General features: G+C 52.0%; 2 protein-coding genes across 4 annotated transcripts; one reads left to right on the forward strand and one right to left on the reverse strand.

Annotated features, from left to right (window-relative positions):
• Positions 1-37: 37 nt before the first annotated feature.
• NAA60 (N-alpha-acetyltransferase 60, NatF catalytic subunit) lies at positions 38-18,973 on the forward strand. Of its 2 annotated transcripts, XM_084216353.1 has the most exons (7): positions 38-150; positions 10,930-11,045; positions 12,129-12,258; positions 13,401-13,497; positions 15,638-15,872; positions 16,576-16,759; positions 17,097-18,973. In XM_084216353.1, exons 2-6 carry the CDS (start codon positions 10,936-10,938, stop codon positions 16,730-16,732), a joined length of 729 nt encoding a protein of 242 aa, XP_084072479.1. In that variant the 5' UTR covers positions 38-150; positions 10,930-10,935; the 3' UTR covers positions 16,733-16,759; positions 17,097-18,973. The 2 variants fall into 2 exon arrangements, with proteins under 2 accessions (XP_084072479.1, XP_084072480.1); XM_084216354.1 differs by lacking the exon at positions 38-150 and having other exon boundaries at positions 10,934-11,045; positions 12,188-12,258.
• Positions 18,974-19,573: 600 nt separating this feature from the next.
• Positions 19,574-22,395, reverse strand: NUDT16L1 (nudix hydrolase 16 like 1). Of its 2 annotated transcripts, XM_084216446.1 has the most exons (4): positions 22,132-22,395; positions 21,642-21,717; positions 21,457-21,563; positions 19,574-20,530 (listed from the first exon to the last, which is right to left on the reverse strand). In XM_084216446.1, the coding sequence occupies exons 1-4, from the start codon at positions 22,354-22,356 to the stop codon at positions 20,123-20,125; spliced, it is 816 nt and encodes a 271-aa protein (XP_084072572.1). In that variant the 5' UTR covers positions 22,357-22,395; the 3' UTR covers positions 19,574-20,122. The 2 variants fall into 2 exon arrangements, with proteins under 2 accessions (XP_084072572.1, XP_084072571.1); XM_084216445.1 differs by having other exon boundaries at positions 21,457-21,717.
• Positions 22,396-22,565: the final 170 nt, after the last annotated feature.

Genomic DNA, 22,565 nt, shown 5'->3' on the forward strand with positions numbered 1-22,565 from the left:
GTGGTCACGTGTCCCGCGGCCAGCCAATGGGGAGGCGCGTTACTGCGCGGTGCCCGGGTGAGGAAGTGCCGCCGCTGTCCGTGCCCGCCGCTCCTCCGTCCGGTTCCGCCGCCCGGGATGTGCTGAGGGCGCGTCCGCCGCCCCTCCCAGGTGAGCGGGGAAGGGTTTGGATGGCGTCTCTGTGATTGGAAAGCGGGCTGGCGTTGTCATGGCGATTTCTCCCTGGACGGGCCGGGCCCGGCGCAGTCGCCATGGCAACCCGGCCCCCCACCCGTCGGTCGCGGCGGGTGCGGGGCCCTCGGGATGTGCTCCCGTCCTTCCCGGTAACGGAGAGTTCGGTGCCGTTGTTGTCGCCTGTGTCCGTCTCCGTTTCCGCCTCCTTCGCGGCCGGGTTTCCCAGGGCAGGCCGGAGTGCCGCGGACGGCCCGGCCCGGTGCTCCCCGCGGGCAGAACGGAGCTGCTCGGGCTTCCTCCGGTTTGTGTGTTGGCGGCTGGGTGTGTGGAGCATTGCTGTGTCCAGCCAGGAGCTAAAACGTGTCCTGGACAATCCACTCTTGGTCGCAGGCATCAGATTATTTCTGTATTCCGCTTCCCGCTGTGTACATGTTTAATTGTGTTACCGATGTAACGGAGTCTGAGCTCGGCCTGCTCCGTGCCTGTTGGTTTATCCCGATTTTGTTGTGCTGCAGCAGCTCCCAGCCCGTTCTGGGTGATCTTGCTGAGCTCCTGACCCTTGGCTACGTTTCCTTCCCCTCTGGTGTTTAGTTTACAGACACAGAGGCATTAAATATCTGCACCTACCTCAGACCAGACTCTTTTACAGGATCTTGTTCTCCTCTCTGTTTGTTCTGCTAATTCCCCGTGTTCTCCTTTGCTGCTGGGCCACAGCTGTTCTCACTGTGAGCATGGATGCTTTTCCTCCTTGCAGTGCTCAACACAAATTTTGCATTCCTTCAAGCTCCATTCCTTTTTTTCATCTACCAGCCCACAGTTTTACTTGGCTTTTGGCATTGTGGGAGCTTTCTGCAGCTGCCAATAGCTTTAGATTTTACCATCCTGGAGATCTGTGCCCTGTCCCAAATAATCCTCAGCCACTTTTGCATTTCTGTTCCTCTCCTCTCCCATCAAGTTGTTATGAACCTGCTGAATGGACTCTCTTTTCACTGTGGAGTCATTCTAAATGATTTGAATCTTATTAATTCCTGTAATTAATTTCTTTTAATCTGCCCCAGACTCTCCTTAGTCCAGGTTAGTATTCTCAGAAGTCTTTATAGAGGACATTTGTGGGAGCATTTTGGGAGCACTAGAGCTTGGTGTGTTTCCAGATTATCCAATTGTCTGTTGGAATAAACTCTAGCAGGTGTCTCACAGGTGAGGTGAAAAAGAAAACTAACCAAAAAAAAACCCCAAAACCCCACTGCTGGGTGCATCCCAGTGAGTGATAATTAAGTGTGAGCTCATTTACAAGATAAACCTGAGCATTTATAAGATAAACCTGATAAATCTGAGCAGCCTCAGCAGCCCTGACAGGGACCAGGGTTTTAGAGCAGAAGGTTTTCTCTGGCAGGTTAAAAAGTTATTCTGTTACATCATGTAAACTGCTCTAATTAGTGTTTCCACGCCTGGTGGCAAAGGAAGAGCCATTTGTTAGTGGTGCTGTGACAGTATTGTTTGCTCTTTGAAGCTGCTGTTGTTTCTCTCAGCAGATTGTTTGATGTGCTTAAGGCAAATCTCGTGTCTGACTCGCTGGGAAGTGGCTGTGCTGGGAATGCCTCCTAAAACATGTGGTATTCTTAATTTTCACTTCTTTTCTTAAACCAGTGTCAGTCATCCTGACTCCTGCTATCCACACTGGAGCTGGATGTGCTGAAACATTGTGGGAGCTGCCAGTGGAATTCAGAAAATGCTCTTTAGCCAAAGAGCCTTTAACAGAGCACCTGCATTTATATTTATTAACAAGGTCTGGTGCTTCTCTTGTTATTTCTTTGCCAGTATTTCTTTGCATGTGGGGATGGGTTTTTTCTCCTGGTGGAGGGTTTTTTGGGGGGTGTTCTGAGTACAGGGTTGGGCCAGTGTGATCTGTGAGTCAGTGCTGTGCTCAGAGCCTGCCAGCTGATTTGAGCTGGTCCTGCCACCCCCAAGGCCATCCTCTCATTTCCTGCCTCTGTTCCCCCTCTCTGCCCCCACCCCAGGCACTCCCAGTGTGATCCATGGGGTCAGAGGTGCCAGCACTGCTGGGAATACCTGAGGAATTGCAGCTGCAAACTCAGGCACTTCCTGGCAGGGCTGATTCAGAAATCCTGCAGCTCTGCCTTCCTGCTGGGCTGGGCAGGGATTCCCTTCTCTGACCTGTTCAGGTGCTTTTAGAGAACCAATTGCTGTTCAGAGTGACAGCAGGAAAGATCTGCCTTATCTGCACCTTGCCTGCAAACTGGGGAGCCAGGTGCTGTCCAAACCCACTCTCGGAGTGGGATCACTCCTCCCTCCCGGGGTTTGACCTGTCACAGCATGTCTGGTGGCCTCCATGCACAGTGTTACAAAAAGACTCTTTTTGAGCTTCATGTTTCACTCTGTCCCCTCACCCACTTTCCTCCCTGCAGAGAGCTAGGAGCAGGAGCTGCTCAGTTTTCCAACATCAACTTTTAATAAAGTTTTTAATTTCCGCTTCTCAACTTATTGCTGTGGCTGTCAGAGCAGACAGCTGTGCCAGAATCCATTTTAAATGTTATTAGTTTAAAACAGCAGCAATGGAGTTTTTGAGTTGAACCTGAGGGTCTCATAAGGAAAGGAAAGGAAAACCATTTGGGCTCAAATTTTAAAGTCAGAATCTTGGAGAGGTGTTAACTTTGGGGCACTTGTGTGACAGCTGAACAAGGAATGTTCTTTTCAAGCTTTTTCAAAATGTATTTTATTTGAAAGCCCCTTGTTTGCAGTAACCTCTGGGCAGTTGTGTTGGTGTCTCCTGTGAGGGTGGAGGTGTTTTGGGCTGGGTTTTGTCAATGCTGCTCCATAATGAGGACAGTGTGTAGGAAATGGAAGCAGCTTCAAATTCTCTTCCCCAGGGCTTTGTAGGCTGAATTTCTGGCTGTTTTTTCAGTCACTACACACGTTTTCTGTGTGGCTGTTTATTCTAATTCAGAAAGGGCAGCAGGCCTGCAGGTGTGATGGATTGTTTGGGGATCTTTTTGTTTGTTTTTTGGAGGAAGAGGAAACTTGCTGTGTATTAAATCTCCCCTCCAGCCCGGAGCCTGGTGCCAGTGTGCCTCTTTTGTGACCCCTGGGTTTGAACTCCCCACAGTGCCACTGTCTCAAAGCAGATTTTCCCTTCCTCTTCTTAACAAGAAAAGATTTAACAGCAAAACCTTCTTAGAGATTCTTGTTTGCCATTCCCCAGAGGAGTTGCTGTATCTGGGGCAGCAGGAAGCCAGGCCTTGTGCAGTGTGCTTTAGAGATACTTCCTTTGGGGACTGGCTCCTGTGAAATCCACAGCTCCAGTAATGTTTCCAGAGCTGTAAGGTGAAAGAACGGCCCAGAAAGTGACCCACATACAAAACATTAATGATTTCTGCTGCTGGAAGTCTGACAAGTCCAGCTCTGAGTGTGCAGAAGATCACGGGTATAAAGGGATTTTCACTAACAGTAAGTGTTCTTTATTTCTAATAAATAACCACTGCTTGCTACACAGGTAGAACTGCATTTTGCCTTCTCACCTTTTAATATCCTTTTGGGGACTGTTTCAAATCCTGATCCTTCATGGCAAGAGGCCAAAGTGTTAATGACTGTGATTCTGGGTGTTTGACTTGGAGGCTTTCAGTGCTGTGGTGTGCACAACTCCATGAGGGCAGAGTGAAAAGTTGTGTGGAGCTCTAGACAAGGCACAAATCTGTTCTTGGAATGGTGTTTTCAGCATTTCAGAGCTGAGGAAAAATAGTCTGAGCCATCTGGGGCGAGTCTTTAGGAGGAGGGCTGATTGCCAGGATGATTTTCCCAGGCTGTGTGACAGTGTGCCTTCCTGGCTATCGGAGTTCAATGTGCTCTGGCCAAGCTCTTGTAGCTGTTCCACATGAGGAGGGTGTAAAATCCAACTGTATTTGGTGTTAGGTGGGAGTCTGATTGACCAGGGTGATGCAGCAATACATTAAAATCACAGCAGAAGCTTAGCACAGTGATGGCACTGGATGGATCCAAATCCAGGTGCCTGTTCCTGGTCTCTGTGTGCTCAGGAAGGAGTACACAGGTTAAAGCCTTCTTTGCTTCCTTCAAAATTTACTTTTTTTAAAGTAAATTTGTAAAGTAAAATTATCCATTTGTTACACTTTGGGCTCAGCTCTGTGTGTGTTCCTGCCACCGTGGTATGGCTGTCTCAGAAGATGTGATTCTTTATTAATTGACTCAGGGCACCTGACAATTCACCAGTGCAGATGTCTCATCTCAACCCAAGGTTACCCTGCAGCCTCACTGGGGCTGAGGTGAGTTCAGCTTTCCTTACAACATGTTCTTCCCGAGCTCACTGCGTGTTGCCCTCCTCCACTGTGGAGTGCCAGTCAAGCACACTGCCTTGGATGGGTTTACTGGACAAGAAAGTCCAGGCACTGACAAACTCCTTTCTCCAGAGTGATGTCCCCAAGAGAATCCCATTAATGCTTGGGATGTGCTTTGGGGGCAGATGGGACCCACATGGCAGGGCTGGATTAACCTGGTGTGTTCCTCATGTGGCAGCCTGGGGAGCTGGTGGGGAGGGCAGTTTTCTGCACAGAAAGAAGCTGCTATTGAAGGAATTTAAATATTGAGGAGCTCCAATATTGAGCTCGTGCACTCCCCTGAGTGACCTGGGGCCCATGAGGGGCTTTGAGGCTCAGTGCTTTTGATTCTGGTAGAAAAGGCAGAGAAACAGGGATCAAAATGTATTCTGGGCTGTTATGAAGTCCCATAATCAGAGCCTGCTTCCACCCACAGGACTGTGTATTTTTCAGACCAAGGCACAGAATCAGTCATTTTGTCCCAGATTTCTCATTAAGAATCTCAGTCCCTCCAAGGCTCTGCTGGAGCAGGCAGTGGAGTGCTGGCAGTGTAGGGCAGCACTCCTGTGGGATGTGCTGAGTGAACAGTCACTGTTCAGTGCAGGACCACGGGCTCCAGGCTCTGTGGCTTTGCTTAACAAAGTGGGAATGAGGGGAGCTCTGCCTTGTGGGGTTTGTGTGCTGCCTGTCCCAAATGAACTCATGTGGCTCTCCTAGAAGGAGCAGGAGCATTCAGGGGATAAGCAGAGTGTAACAAATGCCCTGTCAGGTGTGCTGGCATTGCACACTGGCAGAGCTGGGGGTGTTGGTGCAGGCAGCACATTTGATGCCCCAGCTTCCAGTTGTGCCTTTAGATCCAAAGGGATTGGTGTGATTGCAGGCAGGATGAAGAGATTTGCTCCTCGCTGATGTTATGTGGGTCTAAGCAACCTGATCTAAGTTGGGTTAAACCCCAAAGGGTCTTTCCAACCTACATTTTTTATTCTATGACTGTACTTGAAGTAGTACTGAGAAGCTGTCAAGGCAGGTATTTAAATATCTTTAAAAATTTGGCTCCTGTTGCTTGGATAATGTTGCCCTAAGTCCTGGAAGTGCCTCTTTGAGATTCTTGGTAATGAATCCACGATGTTTTGAAATGGAGTTGCACTTTCATTGTATTAAATGAAAGGAGCTTGGTGACAGAGGTGTCTGTGTGGAACATTCCCTGCGAGACCAGTAACCTAAAAACACAGTAAGCTGAAAATGAAATGCAGCAGGGAAATCTCTACTGCTTTGTGGAATTAGACTGGTTCAGACTGAATGGTTTAATGTAAATCAAATCCCCAGTGCCAGACAGCACAAGGTAGAGAGACTTAAAGCTGTGAAAATTCCTGCTCGTGTTCTGGAAGATAACAGCAGGTTGTGGCTGGTTTGGGTACTGTGGTGCTCAGTCACAGCTAAAATCCTGCATTTTGGTAGCTTTTAGATTCTCTCTGGGCTTTGATCCTCTTTACTTACAAGTAAGAGGATGCCAAATGTTATTAATTTTTCTTTCCTGGAAATGTTGTGTTACCGGGATCTGAGGGCTGTCCAGATGGCCGCTGGAGTTGCAAACAAGGATTTGGTGGTGACAGTACAGCAGCACCTCTGGTGTGAGGGAACCAGGCACAAGGGAATCCATCTCTGTCCCTGTGTGCAGGGAGTGTCTGTAAAGTGAAACAGAGGCACTGTGACATGCCCTGCAGTGCTGGGCAGGAGGTGACAGGACAGGCCAGCCCCCCACCCTGTGCCCAGTGGGTTGTTTGGTGTCACTGCCCTTCCTCTGGCACAGCCCCTTCGTGGGGTGTCCTTGGGAGTCATCTGCAGAAACTTAATCTTTTCCTTCTGTGGAAGGATAGCAGATAATCCTTAGTAATCCAGCAAGAGTGTGCTCAAAGTGAATGCTTTGAATTCCTGAGGGTGAAAATCTTCATCCTGAGTCTTTGAGGATCTGTACTGTTTAATGTTGGAGGTGCTGGGACACGGGGCTGGCCGGGTGTGCCTTAGGGACAGTGCTGCCTGAGTTATGGCACCCATTTATAAACACCCACCGCCTGCCAGGGCTCCTCTTTATTCTTCCCTGCAGCTCTGCTGCTTGCTGTAGGGTGAATTGATCTCATTTAGCTTTTAAGTAAAGTAAAAGGTATGGATGGACTTCGATCCAGCTTTGTTTCTGCAAGTGAAGAAGATTCCTTCACTTTGGTTTTTGTGTGAACACTAAATTTAAAGTCAATACATCCCTAACTGGGAATTAGAGTTGTAAACAATCCTAGTTACTATTTGTTTGACTGGAAGATTACCTGGCTTTTATTCTGCTAGGAAATTCAGTGATATTTGTTGCTAGATGGTAAAATTTTTATTTGGGAATTTCATGAGTTGATCTGCTTGGAAGCTGAAGTCAAAATAAAAATTATTGAAATCAGCATCTTGGTGAAGTCCAACTCATTTTTGCAGGATGAACAAGGCAGAAACATTGTTAAAACATGTCTAACAGTGCTAAACAAGGGAAATACCAACTTGTAGAGCCACTTGGCCAGATTTTTGAAGGTATGGAAGTGCTGAAGGGATTTTCAAACACATTTAAGCAGCTGTCTGCCAAAGCATCAGGCTTTATCCTTCATTTGAGCACCCTGCTGGATTAAGAGTGCTGGTTCTCTATGGCTGCCTGTCTCTCTAGAAGCGTGATCTTATGTAGATTTTTTTTTTTTTTTAAATTCAGGAGCTCTAAGAGGGAATGAAAACCTCCTGCTCTAGAGAAAAGCTTGAGCTGAGGTGTCTTAGCCGTTAAGCATCTGGCCCCTGTAAATAAACTGTTCCTGCACCTGGCTCCAGACAAGAACTGCTCCTTCTCAATAGGCTCTGGAGGTGCTGGTGGTGGGAATGGCAGTGCCTGTGCTTGGCTCCATCTGCTGAGTGAGCAGGGACAGCCCCTGGAGGCCCAGCCATGGATGGGGCCAGAGGCTCTGCTGCCTTTTAGACAGAACTGTGAAATGCTGTTCTTTAGCTCATTAAAGCTTATTGATGCCAAAGATTCCTGGCATCATTTTTAAATAGCAAGTTCAGGCCTCACAATGTACCTTAATTTAAAATTATATGTCAAGTTGGCTTATTTAGTGATGCATTTACTATTTCTTTTCATCCAGCTTCCATTACTGCTAAATATTTGTCATAAGAATTTCCCAGATTCCTCTGAGCTACCCAATACACTTGAGATCAAAACATTTTGCTAGATTTGTTTCAATAGAGCAAGGCAGAAAACTAGTCAAAATACTTAAAACTTTTATGCTTTCCTGTATATTTGAAATGAATTTGTTGTGCATTAATATCTGCAGGTTCTAGGTAAGAAAGGGAATTAAATGCTCTGTTTCTAGTTCTACTTGCTCCTGACTGCAGTATTTTGTAAGAGGGTGTCCTCAGACCTTTTCCAAATGTTTATTTGCACTATCCCTTTGTAAGTATGAAATGTTAAATAAAATATGAAATGTTGGCTCATTTTCTAATCCTCCTGAACAAGTGCTTCCTGTTTGGACAGAAGGGTGAGGTCACTGTGCCCCCAGGAGGGGGACAAGGGGTGATGTTGGCCGCGTCGCCTCCCAGACTGTGGCCATCATGTGAACCAAAGGCTGACACCTGAGAAAAAGATATTAAAAGAAATAAAATAACTTCACTTTGGCTTTCCAAAGTGGCCATGGACACCTTTGAATTAACCACATGCCCCTGGGGCCTGCATTTGGCTTCACAGTAGCCACTCTTTGGTCTCCAAGGTCAGAACTTGTGTTGTCAGTGTTGCTGCCTCTAAACCCCTAAAGGCCCTTTTAATTTCCAGGGTTTTGTTTTATTCTGTGCTTTCAAACATGTATTTTGTCCTCTTAAGTTGACTTTAAAGGGCATGCTTGGATCACTGTGTTGGCTGAGATTGAGTTCAGGACTTTGGCTGTGCCCAGGGCCAGGACCTGCTCTTTTTCCTGCAGGTTTTTCCAGGTATCCCAGAAGACCCAGAGGCTGGCACCTGGGTATGAAGGGAATTGATTTGCCTGGGATTTCTTCTGCCTTGCTCATAGCAGTCACTTCCCACAGCTCCTCCAGCAGCAGCGACACTTGGCCAGGAGGAAGGGACACAGCTCTGCTCTCCTGAACCCCAGGGCAGGACACGGTGCCAGATGGGTGTCCCAAATGTCCTTTAAATGTGCTGGAGCATCTGGATTGAGTCCCTGCAAACACAACCAGCCGTGGGTGTCTGAATTTGAGGGGAGGGGGATTATCCTGTTCAACAAAACAGTCATGGATTACTTGGAGGCTGGCTTCAGCTCCAGGATAATGCGTAATGCTTGCCCAGCTCTTTGAGAACAGGGTGTTAAATACACATGGACTAATCCTCACAGGAATGTGTCCTGTGCTGCCCTGCCTTTTCTACTCATTAGCAAAACTGTGGCTCTGGCATGGTGGTTTCATTTCTCTCTGATTTATTAATGCAGAGAAGGGGTGTTCCTTTACAGGAGCATTGAAACTTTGCATGGAAAATGATCCCGTGGTGTGTCACAGCTCTGAAATGGCTCAGCAGGGCTGGAGGGGTGAGACTGGGGTCCACAGCATCCAGAACCAGTGGTGTGGGTCAGATGAGCCTCAGCCAGCAAATGTTTGTCCTTCTTCCTTCAGGGTCTCATGGGGTGAAGCTGAGGCTTTTAAAAGGTCACCAGAGGCTGGGGGTGGGGAGTGTGTGCACCACTGTGACAGGATACAGATTCCAAGTCTGGCCTCTGAGGGCTTGAGCCAATTCTGGGAGTGTAAAAGAAGTTGTAAAGGCAGCAAGGAGTTCAGGTTTTGTAGGTGCTTAAGTTGTTTTGAAACTGGCACCTGGGCTGACTGTGAATGCTGTGGGCTGCTCAGTAAACAGGCAGCCACAGTCCTAGAACAGGCTGGAAAATAGCTGTGAGGCTTTTTAAGGAATTCTTTGGAGAGGAACAAGTGATCCATTTCCATACAGAGTGACTGTAACTGCAGAGTAGAATCATAGAATATGCTGAAGGGAAGGGACCCATCAGGATCATTGAGTCCAACTCCTGGCCCTGCACAGGACACCCAGGGAATCTCACCATGTGCTTGAGAGCTTGTCCAAGTAAGTTTAGTAACTTTATAATTTATAATTAATTGCTAAATTGTAAGTTTGGCAACCTAAAATTGCCAAACTGACAGTTGTAAGTTTGCCAGTTACAATATTTGTGTTGAAGCTGTTGAAGCTGCTCAAATGGCATATGCAGTTCAAAGGGGAATGTGTTTAAATCTGTTCCTCCTTGAGCTCTGAGCTTTAAATCAAGAACACTGGAGAGCTGAGCATCCCTTTCCACAGGAGGGCATAGACAAACATTGCTCTGTGCAGCTTTTCCCTTATAACTTGGCACTTTGAAACCAAGACTTGAGACTCTTAAAATTGGGAAAAGAAAGTAAAAATTTTAAGTGATTTGTTTTTGTTAAGGGCGGTGGCTTTGGGTTTTTTAAATTTGCATCCTGGTCTGTTTTTTTTTACCAGGGAGGGTCGGAGTGAGAGAGATGAAGGAAACGACTCCTCCTGTCTCCACTCACCTTGTCTGTCTCATTTTGCCATGCCTAAAATGTGGTCTCCAGTCATCCATCAGTGCTACAAATGCTTTTACAACCACTTTAGCTATCACCTGCTTCTTTCCCTCTGGTGCTTGTTAAAAAAGGCTGAAGACATTGCAGCAAGTGTTCTGTTTGTGCTCAGCACATCGTGGCAGGGCTATGGAGAAAAGGTGTCCTGGGATTTCTGCGTCTGAGTGCTCTGTGCTGGGCTGGGAGGAGCTGTGGCACTCAGGAATGAGGGGAAGTGAAACTAGATCTCCTTTCACCAGCATAGGTTAAACAAAATGAACGTTTTGAAGAGATGGAATCCTCTGCATATGTACTCACTGGAGGTGGCAGGGTTGTGCAAGAGGACTTTCTAAACGTTCCCCTAGCAGTGCTTCCTTTTTAAGCTGTTTGTTCAGGTTTGTTTTAACAAAGTGTTGGTCCTGCATGGACATTTGGAGAGCTCCATGCAACATAAGGTACACTTGGCACGCTGTTGGCTCTTTTAATGCTCTTTTTGGAAGGGCTGTGGCCACGTGCTCCTCGCACACAGAGTCACCAGACTGTGCTCCCAGGGATGTGCCTGGATCTGGGGCTGGAGGGATGGCTCAGGCTCAGCTGGGAGCTGGGCTTGCCCTATGGCCAGCACAGCTCTGAGTTCCTTCTCAGGTCAATGTTTCTGTGTTCTGCTTCATCTCCTCTGGAAACTCACTTTCCTGGGAAATTCCTTTCTCGGTGAGGAGCCCCTGGTGGTGCTGCTGGATCAGCCCCTGTGTTGCAGCTCTGCTCTGTGCTTCCTTCCCTGCAGGCGTGAATGACAGAGGAGGTGCCCCCGAGTGCACTGACGGATGTGAACCTGCGCCTGCTGTGCCACGATGACATAGACACGGTGAAACAGCTCTGTGGAGACTGGTTCCCAATAGAGTATGTGCCTGCTCTGGGGGGCTGCTGGGGGCCAGGGGACAATGGGGTGAACCAGCACGGTGGGAATCTTCTGTGCACTCTGGTGGGGGTGGTGTTAAAGGTCCTTTGCTGCCTGTCCTGCAGGGTACTGGAGTCATCAGACACTTCGTGTGTGCACATTTGGGCAGGAAAATGGGCTCTGTCATTAGAGGGATAGATCAGCTTCTTGAGAAAGACTGAGTGAGGTGGGGAAGGACAACACCTGCAGGAAAAAGGACAGCATCCCTGTTCTTGTGAAAGGAAGTTGTGTCCTGGAGCCTGGTGCTGGGGCAGCACCCTCAGAGCTGAACCGAGCTGGCTCAGAGCTGTTCCTGAGGGGCTGCTCTGAGTGTCCTGGGAGAACTGAGCAGTGCTTCCCTTGGAGCACTGCTCCTCCCATACAGCTCATCTCAGCCTGCCCCAGGGCAGCTCCCCAGACCCACATTTGGTCAATGCCCATGGCTGCACGAGCACAGGAGCTTTTCTGGGGGGCACTGACAGATTTCTGGCCTAAAGCATCCAGGGAAACCACAGCTCTAGACTTCCTGGATTTTCAACTTTAGCTTCATAGAGAATTCTAGCAGATTATAATTAAGATTGAATAAAATGTAACAAATCAGCAAAAGCATTCATAATATTTTGAGTCTGTAAATTTCTTTTAAAGGCAAGACATGCTGAACTCTCATTTGGAAATAAATGAACATACAGTAGTTTCCCTTTAGTAGCTGCAGAAGGAGGAGGAGAACTGGAGGCTGGTGGTGTGATGATTTTTTTTTTCCCCTATCAATATGCAGCATTTTTATACATGTGTATCAAATTAATGAGATCATTAAGCTCTTAGATGAGGGCAGATGGATTTTGTGTTTAAAAATAACTTGCTAAAGATGGATGTGAAAGCTGTAAGATGAAAATGTGATTCTCTTAGCAAGACAGGAGGCCATTACATGATGAAAGAACCCATGGCACTAAATGGGATGCAACAGCTGTTTCCAGTTGAGGAGCATCTGATGCCTGTTCCCATGGGCTTTGCATGCCCAGACATTGGTGTTTCTGGTTCCTTCCCAGGTACCCTGACTCATGGTACCGAGATATCACTTCCAACAAGAAGTTCTTTTCCCTCGCAGCCACCTACAGAGGCTCCATCGTGGGGATGATAGTGGCAGAGATCAAGAGCAGGACCAAGGTGCACAAAGAGGTATGTGACTACCCTGGGCTTCAGCAGGACAGAATCCACCCCCTGCTGTGGGGAATGGGGATGGCACCTGTTTGGGGTGGGGCTTTCCCTGCCCTGTTCAGACACTTGGTCTGAGATAATGTCAGGAATAAAGCACTACTGATTTCCAGCTAATGGGGCAGGGCGTGAGGGGCTGTGTGGTGCCACAGAGGCTCTTCCTGCTGGGGCATGGCCCCCACAGGGAGCTGAGGGATCAGATCCTGCAGGCTAATCCCTGGCCATGGCTGGCGTAGCTGTGAGAGCACAAAACTCTTTTTTTCATAAGAGCTTCCTTAGCTGTACTGGGTGAGTCACTCTGGTGACTTCCTGCAGAAACTCCTCCCTTTACACAGTCCCTGTCCCAAGCCCTGAGCGGGGGTAACCTGTCTGCAGAGAGCTTGAACTTCAGAGATAACAGAGCTGGGAGGCCAGGAGAGACAGTCCAGTGCAGCAGAGAGGGAAAGAAGAGATGGTCAGTGAAGACAGCATGGGAGAAGAGCACTAAAAAAAGCAGGGGCAGTGCAGGGAGTGCCTAACTCCTGGAAGGCCCTCAGTGATGTGGTTAAACAATAACCAATATGCACAGAGTAGCACATGGGTCTCTTCACCTCAGCTGTCTGGCTTCATCTGAAAGCTCATCAAAGTCAGAAGCTGCATCTTCAGCAACTTCTACAAAAGGTTCTTGTTCCAGATGAGCTGAAAGCCAAGGGCTTTTTCAGGCACTGCTCTGGGCAGTTGGGCCTGTGGAATGTGCTCCTTGTCCTCCCCAGCTGACACAGCTCAGGTGCAGCTTGCAGGTCACAAGGACTTGCTGGGTTGATCTAAACACTGCTGGGTGGCTCCAGAACTGGCATTTTGAATCCTTCTGGTAAAGAAAGCAAGCATGTTCTGTCCCTAAACCCCAAGCATGGTTTGTGTTCTGCCTCTGGGAGGATGATATGAAAATAGAAATAACCCCATGCTTTTATATTTAAACTTCCATCCCAAAAGCTTCAGCTAAGACTGTTCACTTAAGAGAAGTTTCCTGCTTCAGCCTTGTTTTCAGGTGTTGTAGTGCAGGGTTCTTGCTTTTTCTTGTGCCTCCCCAGGTACCCTATTAAAAAACCTGTCCTATCTCTATTCAGGATGGAGATATTCTAGCTTCCAATTTTCCTGTGGACACTCAAGTTGCTTACATCCTAAGTCTTGGAGTGGTGAAGGAGTTCAGAAAACATGGAATAGGTAAGATGCTGCTCAGTGCCAGATGTTGGTGAATTTGCCAGGTATGACTGAAGGAGATCCAGTACCTCCCTGCAGTATCCCTGAGGGAATTGGAAAGTGTTAGCTGTGACTGGTACCAGCAGGTGGGACAGTGCAGGTGCACTGGGAGCTTTTTACTGGTGTGGGCAGAACACAATGTGCAAATATTTCCATAGAGCACAGGCCCTTGTCAGTCTTGTTCCCAGGAGCCAGCTGAGCACACCAAAAACTCACACTGGGGCTGCTGAGACTGTCTGAAAGTGTAAGAACTTCACCCAGAAGCAGGTTTTGAAATTATTTTCTTTCTGGGTCTCAGCAGTCTGATCCCTGAGGCAGAAAACAGGGCTGCTTTTAATCTTTCATCTTGAACAGATAGAACAAACTATGTGAGAAAACCACAAAGGGAACTGGAAAATAATGTAACTTGTGCCTGATTAGATCTTGAATGTCAGCTCTGAATGTCTGCTGCCACATGCAGCATTCCTGCAGCCATTTGAAATCCTGGAGTCAGAAAGGTTTTCTCTCTGTTTAGAGCAGTTGTGTTCTGTCACCAAGGGCTGCCCTTCTGGTGCCATTTCAGGCAGGATCTGGATCTCTGATCTGCACAAGGAAATGGGCCAGGTTTGGCAGTGGATATGGGTATAACTCAGAACCTCCAAGTCCTCCCTTCTTCCCCAGGCATGTTTAGAGGGGTATAAACTTAGAGGATACATAAAGAGATGACCACAGAGTCCTTGGTGAGAGCAGTCTTTAAACCTTCCATTAAAATGCCACTGGAGAGAATTTTCCAGTACAAAGAAGAAAGTGGTAGCAACAGAGGTTGGTAAAGAGGTTCCTTCTGTAAAATTATGGTGGTTTTCAGTCTCCTCCTAATTTCCAAATCCTATTTTTTTCCCCTAGTTCTATCTTGCTGGAATTTTCTCCTTTCAGAGTCAGTATTTCCTGTATCCATTCCATCTGCACAGCATGTTGCTGTGCTCTCTCAAAAACTTTGAGCTTGCACCTGTAGCAACACAACCTAAAAAAAGCTGCTGCTGCTTTTTCTGAAACCTCTCTTGAGTTTTCCTAGTGGTGTTTGAAGCTGTAGCCTTTCATGCAGGAGGCTCTTCACTCCAGCCATGCTTCTGAGCACTAAAGGTCTGATTTGCTCTGATTTTTGTAAAAGGCTTTGGTTTCTAGTTCTCTGCTGTTCTTAAACCACAAGATGGCTGGATTTCTGTGAGGTAGAAGATTGGAATATCTAATAACAAAATTGAACTGCTCTGTTGTTGATGTCTCAGTGGTTTTTTGGTCTTAGCTGATGTAGATTCTCACTAAGTATCAAGAGAATGTGAAGTCAGTGCTGTTGACTTCTGCTCTGAAGTCCTGTGGGTCCTCCAGGGAGTCCTGCAGGCCTGGGGATTGTGAAACAGCAGCAGCCATCTCCCCTGCCTGTTAGTCAGGCTGATTCCTTAGCCTGGTGTTACCACACCTGCTGGAAGAAGCTCCCATGCAGGTTCTGCTGGGTCCTTCATGCCATGTTGAGGTGGTGTGGGTGAACCCCAGGTCTTGTCTCTTGGGGCTGGAGTATCCTCTCTACCCTTCTCTGGTTTTTCCTGCTGGCTGCAGCAAATGGAGGTTGGATGAGATTGTCTCCACTCCTCCTTAGAAGGTGTCTTAAAATCCCAGCAGTTCTTAGATTTTGATCCAAGTTCAGCAGACACAATACAATAACCTGCTTGTGAAGTCCTGTTTTGACACTGCTGTATCAAATGGCTTTAAAATAAATACATGTATGGGGTGGAACTGATACCATTGAAAATGAGTCACTGACCTTCCCCAAAGCCAGGAGTTCTCTGCTGGGGATGAGCAGTACTGACAAAATTCTGCCTCATCCTTGTGGTTATTGAGTCAAAGGTTTGTGTCTTTACAATCTGTGTTTTGAAGCCATGCTCATAGGTGAGACCATGTATGAAAACCGTGTAGAATGTCCTGGAGAACTGGGTGGGATTTGGGGTCTCCAGGTGTGTGCAGCAGTCCCTGGTTAGCAATCCCTGGTGCAGGAGGGCTCAGCTGGGCCCCACGCACTGAGGGTCCCTGGGGCTGCACACACACTGTGATCCTGCTGCTTTCCCTTCAACAGGTTCCCTCTTGCTTGAGAGTCTGAAAGATCACATCTCCACCACTGCCCAGGACCACTGCAAAGCCATCTACCTGCACGTGCTCACCACCAACAACACAGCAATAAACTTCTATGAAAACAGAGACTTTAAACAGCACCACTACCTGCCCTATTACTATTCCATCCGAGGGGTCCTCAAAGATGGCTTCACCTACGTCCTGTACATCAACGGCGGGCACCCACCCTGGACAATCTTATATCCTTTCTCTGCAGGCTGCTGAGAGAGGCCAAGCCCAGGTTTGGGTTAACAGCAGCAGAGTGTGGGTAAATGTGGGAACTGAAACCTGCTCAGATGTGGGTTTAATCTGAAGCTGCAAGGAAGGAGATGTTAGAGTTATTTGATGTAGAATGGTTGGAGCAAGTTGGATGCCAGTGAGAGTGAGTGCTGGTGTTAGGCCAAAGTTCTGGGTGTGCTTTGGCTTGTAGGGTGCAGGATTTAGCCATGAACAGGGCAGAGAAACCCTTGCTTCCTGTGAGCCTGGGCTGGCCTGGATCTCAGCAGGCTGCTCGCACGGTGACTTCGGGGATTTGTTTCAGGTCAACGAATCATGGAGAAGAAACTTGATCCTTCCTGGGTGTAGCTGGTCAGTTCCAACCTCCCTGGGCAGGGGAATGGATTGCTCTCCTCACAGGATCTTCTGTGGAGTGCAAAGGGAACTGCTTAGAGGAGGTATTTCCCACACCAGCTGGAGCTGCTATTCCCAAACTGCCATCCTTTACAGGGCAGAGCAGACCTGCTTTTGACAGAAAGGTGAAGGCAGTGATTGCAAGGAGCAGACCTGACTGAACTGAGCAGCTTCCACTGTGTCGGGGTCCCTGCAGGCAGGGCAGCTCCAGGAGTGACTGATGTCCTTTGCTAAGTTACAGTGTAAGTGTTGCTGTCCTTAACTGGTGCGCACTGACTACCTACAGCACATTGGCTCCACACTAGCCAGCCTGAGCCCGTGCTCCATCCCCCAGAGGATATACAGACAAGCCCAGAGCCTCCTCTGCAGCCTCCTGCCCTGGTCTGGCATTTCTGCCAAGAGCAGCATTGAGTACAGCCGGACAATGTGACGGACTGGGGACACACAGGAAGCGCAGGTGAGTGCTGGGGGCAGCTCCCTTCCCTGCCATGGCCACTGTGCTGTGACAGATCCTGGAGTGAGCTCATCTGCTGCTCTGGAAGGTGTCTGGGCATGGCTGTGCTCCAGCTCCAGCCAGCAGCTGAACTCCTGCAGGTTTCATTTGAAGGAAAATAAAATTCTGACCTTGTTTACTGGAGCCCAAACCCAACAGCAGGTGGAACCCTCAGAGTCCCAGCACAGTGACTGGAAGGCCCAGTGCTGCCAGTGCCATTGCACGTGTCCGGGACAGTGGCTCCCCAGCACACCTTCCCTAAGTGTTTCCCTAAAACATCTGCCCTCTTTTCTTTCCATAGGATTGTTTCTCCTTCCACCTGACACCCGGCTCTACACTGGTTCCAGTGATGACAGCTCTTGGCCGGTGACCCAGCCCCTGGATGGGACTCGGGGTTCCACAGGGCCTGACCTTTGGTAGAACTTCACCCTGGGGCTGCAGCCCCGGCTCCCCACGTGGGCGGGGCGGGCCCGGCCGTGCAGCAGCCGCGGGCCCTGGGCGTCACCACTCGGTGTGCATGCTGCACTGTCCCCGCCGCTCCCCTCGCCTGGGTCTGCTCCTCCCCATACCCGCCGTGTCGGGGGGTTCAGCTGCTGCTCCCGCTCCATCCGCAGCTGCTGAGAGCAGCTGAGGGAGGTTCATGGATCTGCACTGAGGAACCACTTAAATGGACTGGGAGAGCCTTGGCTGCCAGGGCAGAGGCTGCCCTTGCTGCTGGGGAAGGGGGCAGCTGGGGCAGTGGAAAGGGAGGGATGGGAATCATGTTTAGGTCCTGCCACATCAGCTGCTGGTGCGTCCTGTGGTGACTTCCAGGGAGAGCAACTGCCTCGCATGAGAAACTACCCAGCCCCACCAGCCCTCTGGAGTGATGTAAAAAGAAGCATATAATTCAGGATGCATAAAGTAGAAGGCAGGGAATGAAATTGCTATTTCATAGTGAAATATATATGTATTATACTGTATAGACCTTTCTGCCTTTGTCCAGGATGGAGTGTAGCAGGGGAGGGGAGCTGGGAGTGTAGTCTGGTCCAGAGCTCTTCCCCCCTTCCTTGGCACCAGGCTGGACTTTGCAGGATTTTGAGGGATGGGATGTGTGCACAGCTCACAACAGCTTTCCCTTGCTGAGGAAGGTGCCCCAGCTGTTCAGTGGTCTGGGCACTTCTGGGCTGTGCTGGGCAGTCTCTCAGTGGCTGCCCTGTGCTGTCCAGGAGCCTCTGGCTGGACTGAGTAGCTCATGTGCAGCTAGGCCAGGGGCCCTGCTATATTCCCATGGCAAACCCCCCTTCTCTGGCCAAGGCTTTTTCCCTGCTCAGCACCATCTTCCTTATTCCAACCTCATTTTTTCACTGGTACTGGAGCAGAGGGATCTGTGCCAGAGCAGGGCCTGGATGGGCTGGCACTGCCAGCTGTGGCAGGGGCTGGGCAGGCCCTGGGGGTGACACATGGCTCAGGCTGGGCCTTAGAAGCAGCCTGGATGGGCACAGAAGGCCCTGTCAGTGACTAGCCCCGGCGTGGGAGCTCACTAATAAAAGGATGCAGGAGCTGAGCTGCTGTGACTGGTGCCAGGCTGGAGAGCAGGCAGCCTCAGGGGCTGGCACAGTTGCTGTCTGGGAGCTGCACCAGGCTCTTCTGGAAGGTGCTGGTCCTTCTGGGGCTCAAAGACAAGGTAAAGGGGTGTTTATGAGGAGTCAAACAGGGCCGTGATGGAAAGCCCAGCCTTTGAGACCTTCAAGCCCCAAGGTTAATGGGCCTCTTCCATCCCTTCATCTCTGGCTCCCCTCTAGTTCAGCAGTGCCAGTGGCATTGGGCAGGCAGCTCCTCCCCCAGCCCCAGTGCCTCCTCAGGGCCCCTGCCACCCTTCCAGCCTCAGCTGTTACCACTTTGGGGTATTTTTGCTTATCCACTTTTAACACATCTGTTGGTTGAGTTTCTTTAGCAGTCCAAGCCTGTTTTTTCTCAGCACTTGCTTTCTCTGGACCAGAATGAAGCTCTTCTCTCCCGATGGCCTGGGGCTGATGTGTGTCTGTGTCCCCAGTTTCTTCCCTGCCCCTTACACAACCCAACTCCACTCTCAAGCACATCCCAAGGGAGCTGTGACTGGTCTGTGTGTCCTCCTACCACCCTGTCCAGAGGTGTCAGCCCTTTCCCCACCTTAGCCCATTATTTATTGAAGAACCTCTTGCTAAACATCCTCAATTAAACCAAACCTCTTTTTTGAGTTGTCTGTCCCTGCAGAGACGCTGCCTCTGAACCAGCTGCTTGTGCTCTGCCCCACAGCAGGGTGAGCACAGACCCTCTTCTGTGGGGCTGTGGGGAGCCTGGGGGAGCTGCTGCTGCTCCAAGCCAGGGAGAAGGGGGACAGGGAAGGGGAGCTGAGCCTGCCCTTCCAACAGGACTGCAGGATGGGTGGGTGGGTTTTCCTAAGGCTCAGCTGCAATGGACAGGGCCTTGTGCAGCTGCAGCCCTGGGCTCATGGGCTGTGCCCACTTCCACCAGGACCAAAGTCCCTCAGGCACAGCCTGTGCTTGGGAGGTGCTCCTGCACCTGGGACAAACTGCTCCCAGCCCCTGCCTGGAGCCCTGGGGAGCACAAGCCCTTCTGGAGCAACCCAAACTCTGAAAGGCTGTAGTGGTGCAGCACCTGAGCCAGCCCACACCTCCCCTGCCACCCCCAGCTCCAGCCCCTCACCTCTGCCCTCTGTGCTCCCCCACGCTGCACCTCCCCAGCTCTGGGTCACTGCTGGCTCTGCACCAGCCCTCAAGAACAATCCCAAGTGTTAAACTTTCAGCAAAGCCATTTATTTCACTTTCCTGCTCCCACAGATCTCTAGATAGGGACCCACATGAGCATCCTCAACGCCCCAGAGGGAATTCATGGTATGGCTGCCCCATTGTGCCAGCGGGAGCCCGGTCACTAACATGGGCAGAGATGCTTGACCAGAAGGCCCAGGCCTCAGCTATGCCCAGTGCCAACACAGCCACATCTGAGTCAAAGTGGGGCATTTAAAAAATTAGATGTTTTGTTCCTTATAAATGAAAGGGGGACCTGACAGCAGCAGTGTGTCCCTGAAATCAAAGCGTTATTCTAAGGCTCTGGCACCCTCACGTAAGCACATGAACTCTCTGCAGGGGCTGTGCAGGTTGATCTGGGAAGCTCACTAAGTTTAATGGCCATAAAAATAAAATTGCTTTTCCCTGCTTTAGACAAACCCAACCCCTCCTGGCTGGGCAGTGGGATCGCGTGGGCAGCCACTGCAGCCAGCCACGGGTCAGAAAGTTAGAAGTCTCTCAGCTCACCCACTTTTAATTGAGCGCCAACACGGCGCCATCACTCCATCCCCTCGCCCTGCTCCAGAGCGTCAGCGCCCAGCCCCACCTGCTGCTCCAGCGCCTCGGCCTCGCCCTCCAGCCCCACCAGATGCTGCTCAGCCCCCCCATGCATCATGCCTGGGTGCTCTGCCCTCTCTCCCAGCTCATTGCCCGCTCTAGCCAGCTCATTGCCCGTCTTGTGGTGGTGTCCTGCTGCCCCTCCGGCGTGGTCAATGGCCCCCTTCTTCGGCCTCTGTGTGGCAGCCACCGCCTCGGCCAGCTTCTCCTCCGGCACCATGTTCAGGATCTTCAGGGCAAACAGGAGCTGGAACTTGGCAGTTCCTACGAAGGAGTTGGCCAGGAAGTTGGGCAGCCCACCCATGCGATCCTTCTGGGTGTAGAGGGGGACACGGACCATGCCCATCACCTGCAACAGCACGGGCACAGCTCAGCAGGGGCCACAGCAGCACCAGCCCCCCGCCCCACACCCCCTCTGCCCCACACCCGCACCCAGTGCCCGCCAGCCCTCGGCCCAGGCTCGCCCTGCCCCTATGCCAGGTCCTACCCCTCCCACACCAGCCCCTGCCCTTGCTGCCCTCAGGCCCCCTCAGCCCCTTCACTGCCCCTGCCCAAACTCCCCAGGGCCCTGCTCTCCCTGCCCAACCCCTCAGCCCAGCCCTGGCTCTGCTCCCCCTTCTGCCCCTTTGGAGGGATCCCGCTGTCCCAGACCACTATGGGGAGTCCCACTTTCCCCTCCAGCCGTGCCCTGCATGGGGACACCACGGCTGACCCATGAGTCCCCCTCTACCAGGCCACAACCCAGAGCCCACTGCTGCCTCTGCTCGCACGGCTGCCGACACCCAGTGAGCGCCCCGGGGGCGCGGGGGGAGGCCCTGGCTCTCCCGCTCTGCCCCGGCCACCAGCCAGACCTGGCTGCCCAGGAGCAGGAAGGCGCCCCCCGCAGGGGAGGAACTCGGGTCACAGCGACATCACCACACCGAGGTCACGGTCCAGTCCGGGGCACTCAGCCCAGGGCAGGGGGAGATCCCCCCAGCTGCAAACGGCCCTCGCCCACATCCTGAGGCCGAGCGGTAACACGGGGGCTCATCCCTGCGTGGGTGGACACCGGGAAAAGCTGGAGCTCAAACTTGCTACGCTCTGGAGCCTGCGGCACGACCCCGGCCACAGTCCCTAACGCCGATGCCACGGGCGGTGCGGGCACCTGCCGCCGGCAGCTCTACCTGCGGTGCATTCCCCGGCCGGGCTGGCCAGGGCAGCCCGGCAGACCCAGGAGGGAAGCGGTGCCTTCCCTGGGCTAACTGAGAGCTCGCACACCCCTCCCGGGTGTCCCACCTCCATCCCGTGGTCTCGGGAATGCACCGCGCTGATCTCGATGGTGTGCAGCTCCTCCAGGGTGAGCTGCCTGGCGTAGAAGTGTGCCACCACGCGATGTGGCCCCTCTGTCAGGTGCGAGCACAGATAGTCAGCTTCCGTCAGGCGCACACAGCCTAAACCCAAGCCCAGCACCCGATTCAGACCGTCCTCCAGGGACCAGTAACGGCGATCCACGAACCCCCCGGGAAAGCCCAGCAGTCCGTCAAATCGCATCTGCATCTGCAATAGAGGCGCAGGGTGTTAATGGGGCACGGCGCGGCCCCCGGCGGGGGGCGAGGGGGCGTCACGGAGGCCTCCGGAGGAGCCGGAGGAGCGCGGGAGGCGTCGCGGCCGCTTCGTCGCGGCACTACCAGCTCCGGCGCATCCAGGACCATTCACCGACAGCGGCCCGGCCGTCGGGGCTCCGCGCCCCTGCCGCACGAGCTCGCGGGTCCGGGGGCTCCCCCCCGGGCTCGGGCCCAGCCTGATACTACCGCCCTGAACGGGAACTACCGCGGAGCCACCGCCCCTCAGCCCGCCGCCCCCGGAGCCCGCGGCCCGACCCAGCCCCGTCCGCCCCGACCCAGCCCGAGGGCCCGCCCGCCGCCGCCCTGGTCCCGGCCCCGGCCCGGCGCGGCCTCGCCCCCCCCTCACCAGCACGGCGTAGCGCAGCGGGATGCGGCCGAACAGCATGCCCGGGTTGGGCGCGTACAGCATGGCGTGGCACGAGTGGCTCCAGCCCGGGCCGAGCCGCATCGCCTCGTAGCGCGTGAGCGGTTTCAGCTCGGGCACGCCGGGCACACCGAGAGTGGGTAGGGGCGGCAGCGCGCCCATGGCGGGCAGCGGGCCCATGGCCGCCATCGCCCCCACGGCCGCCATCGCCTCGCGCCACCGCCGCCCGCTCCGCGCACGCGCCGCGCCCACGACGCCGCGGGGGCGGGACCGCCGTCCGCCTCAGCCAATGGGAGCGCGCCGCGCGCCGCAGGGCCAATGGGCTCTCGGGGGCGCCCGCCAATCGCCGCGCGCGCCAGAGGCGGGGCAGCCGGCGGGCGGTCAATGAGGGGCGGGCGGGCTGCGCGCGCCGCTCG

The sequence above is a fragment of the Fringilla coelebs genome (genome assembly GCF_963513975.1).
Source record: "Fringilla coelebs genome assembly, chromosome: 16".
Taxonomy (NCBI): domain Eukaryota; kingdom Metazoa; phylum Chordata; class Aves; order Passeriformes; family Fringillidae; genus Fringilla; species Fringilla coelebs.